The sequence below is a fragment of the Gadus morhua genome, chromosome 8, assembly GCF_902167405.1.
Source record: "Gadus morhua chromosome 8, gadMor3.0, whole genome shotgun sequence".
NCBI classification, from domain to species: Eukaryota; Metazoa; Chordata; class Actinopteri; order Gadiformes; family Gadidae; genus Gadus; species Gadus morhua.
Window position 1 is genome coordinate 17,416,254 of NC_044055.1, and position 2,500 is coordinate 17,418,753.

General features: G+C 47.8%; 1 protein-coding gene across 2 annotated transcripts in view; it reads left to right on the forward strand.

The window, feature by feature from the left end:
- Window positions 1–6: 6 nt before the first annotated feature.
- The window catches only part of mmp16b (matrix metallopeptidase 16b (membrane-inserted)), a 14,497-nt gene continuing 12,003 nt past the window's right edge, over window positions 7–2,500 (forward strand). For both annotated transcript variants that reach the window (XM_030363671.1, XM_030363672.1), the window contains exons 1-2: window positions 7–88; window positions 2,297–2,500. The exon at window positions 2,297–2,500 is cut by the window's right edge and continues 101 nt beyond it. In XM_030363671.1, the coding sequence (XP_030219531.1) occupies window positions 9–88; window positions 2,297–2,500 (284 nt within the window). In that variant the 5' untranslated portion in view covers window positions 7–8. The remainder of the gene's footprint in view (window positions 89–2,296) is intronic.

A 2,500-nucleotide genomic window follows, 5' to 3' on the forward strand; every position in this document is an offset into this window, starting at 1 on the left:
CCGACACGATGAAGAACGCCTCGCGCTCCCGGAAGCGGCGCTACGCACTGACGGGCCAGAAGTGGCAGCGCACACACATCACCTACAGGTGAGGGAGACGTTGAAGGTTGGACGCTGGTTGCCGTGGCAACGGGGTAGATCAGCCTGCCGCTTGTAATAATAGGGTGCCGTTGAATGTTTGCACATCTAACCGCTAATTTGCCCTGCTCGGGGTTCACTCGCTGCGTGTTGTCATAGAGACCGGACTACGTCACGTTTTCAGAGGTGGACGTGTGATGTGTCTATGTGTGCCGCTCACACACATGCACGCAAATGCACACACACACACACACACGTACACATCGGCAAATGTGATATCACACATTTCAATCATCTTCGATTCATTCGCCTTCGCCTACGCGTTTGTTGGTGTAATGTTCAAAATACCACTGAATCACCAGACTTTGAGCTATTCTTTTAGCTTACAATGGCAACGTGTCATTCATGTTGTTGACTCATTCATCAAAAACGCACTGTTCTTTCTGAATAACACTGGGGGAGTGTGAAAACTTCAGTTAAGGCAAAACAAAAATCAAATATAGCAAAAAAAATCAAAACTCTCCCAGAAAAAGAAAAAAAAACCTCTCTTTAATCACACCTGATTAAACCCGCCTCCACTCCCTGGCGGCTTCTTGAAGGGGAACGATAAGGGGTAGCGGCGGGTTGAGGGGGGGGGGGGGGCACCCAATGGGGATTGACAGGATGTATCCGTCCTAAGAGATAACACTGTCAATTTATTCAAATCCTGTCCCCTTTCCTTCCCTTCTCAATGCGAGCTGATGAGCCACCTCACTTAATGGAATGTCAATCAGCGCTCAGCCCCAGCCTACCATCGCTGACTGCACACGGCTCATTCAGAGTCACTGGAGAGAGGGAGAGGGAGAGAGACATCCACACAGACAGGGGAGAGAGATTCCCTCTTGTCCCTGCCTGCTGGGGACTGATAAGGACTACCGCAATAAGAACTTCACCAAAAGCCACCAGGCTTTGCTATTAGTTTTGTCAAGTTCAACTTTATTTTTAATACAGTCAGCCCCGTTTTAGGAAATTAAATGTGAGCGCCGACTTAATAGGAAAAAACAACGTTGAAAGGGTGGGGGACGAGATTTAAATTGTTAGTATATGCGACTATCTCAGGAAACTTTAAGGATACTTGTTCACACGTCATCTAAACGTGTATATGTGTACACATTCTGACTGATTAAATATATAAAATATAACATGCTCGCGCAGGGTTACTGGGTTCGATTCCCCATTGACCGATGTTGACCCGCAGGCATCGCTAAGCAAGACTGCCTAACCCCACGGTGCCCTGTGACAACATGATACACCAGAATGTGGGTCAGGACTCGCTGGGGATAAAAGCAGCTGCTAAACGACCTCACCATGATTATGTTGTCATCATCTCCGCCCCAGCAACGCATTAACCTTCAGGAACCCTCAGGAAGAACCCTTTCACTTTAAATGCATTAGTCATACACAGAGTCAACCACATATTGCCCGTGTCCCCCACCCACCCACACTCGCACACACACACACACACACACACACACACACACACACACACACACACACACACACACACACACACATACACACACACACACACACACACACACACACACACACACACACACACACACACACACACACACACACACACACACACACACACACACATACACCATGTAGGGGTGTTTATTGTCAAGAATCACGCGATACAATTTCATCAAGATAGAAGGGTCACGATACAATATTTTCGATTATTCCGTGTTTTTCAAAGTGATGTAGGTCTATTGAACAAGGCATCCCAATGCTCAAGGTAGAGTTACACACATTTCACAGTATAGGTCACTATCTATATAGGTGACTATCACTATATTTTAATATAACTATAGTTGATAGTATTATTCTCCATCTTGGCTGGACAGCAAGGGTTTCTTCTTCTGTTGCTCTAATGACTGATAGGCTCACTCACGATCTCAATACTGTTATAGCGGAGAGAAATACAATGATATGACATCTACGGCCTGCAAATTAAGCCAGACCTGTAATACCGCCACAAACCATGTGTAAACTATCACATTCTAAGCAATCCATATACTATCGGTACAAAGTCAGATTTGGTCTGGGAATCACAATAACATTGAGAAAATAAAGAAAATAGATTTAGCCGTGAATCAATATAATATCGGGAACGTTGAATTCAGCGTGAGACACAGCGTACCGATGTCCCCGCTCCGCCCCTCCCACGCAGCATCAAGAACGTGACGCCCAAGGTGGGCGCCAGGGAGACCCACGACGCCATCCGCCGGGCCTTCGACGTGTGGCAGGGCGTGACGCCGCTGCGCTTCGAGGCCGTGCCCTACAGCGCCCTGGAGAGCGGCCGGCGCGACGTGGACATCACCATCATCTTTGCCTCGGGTTTCCACGGCGACAGCTCGCCCTTCGACGGCGAAGG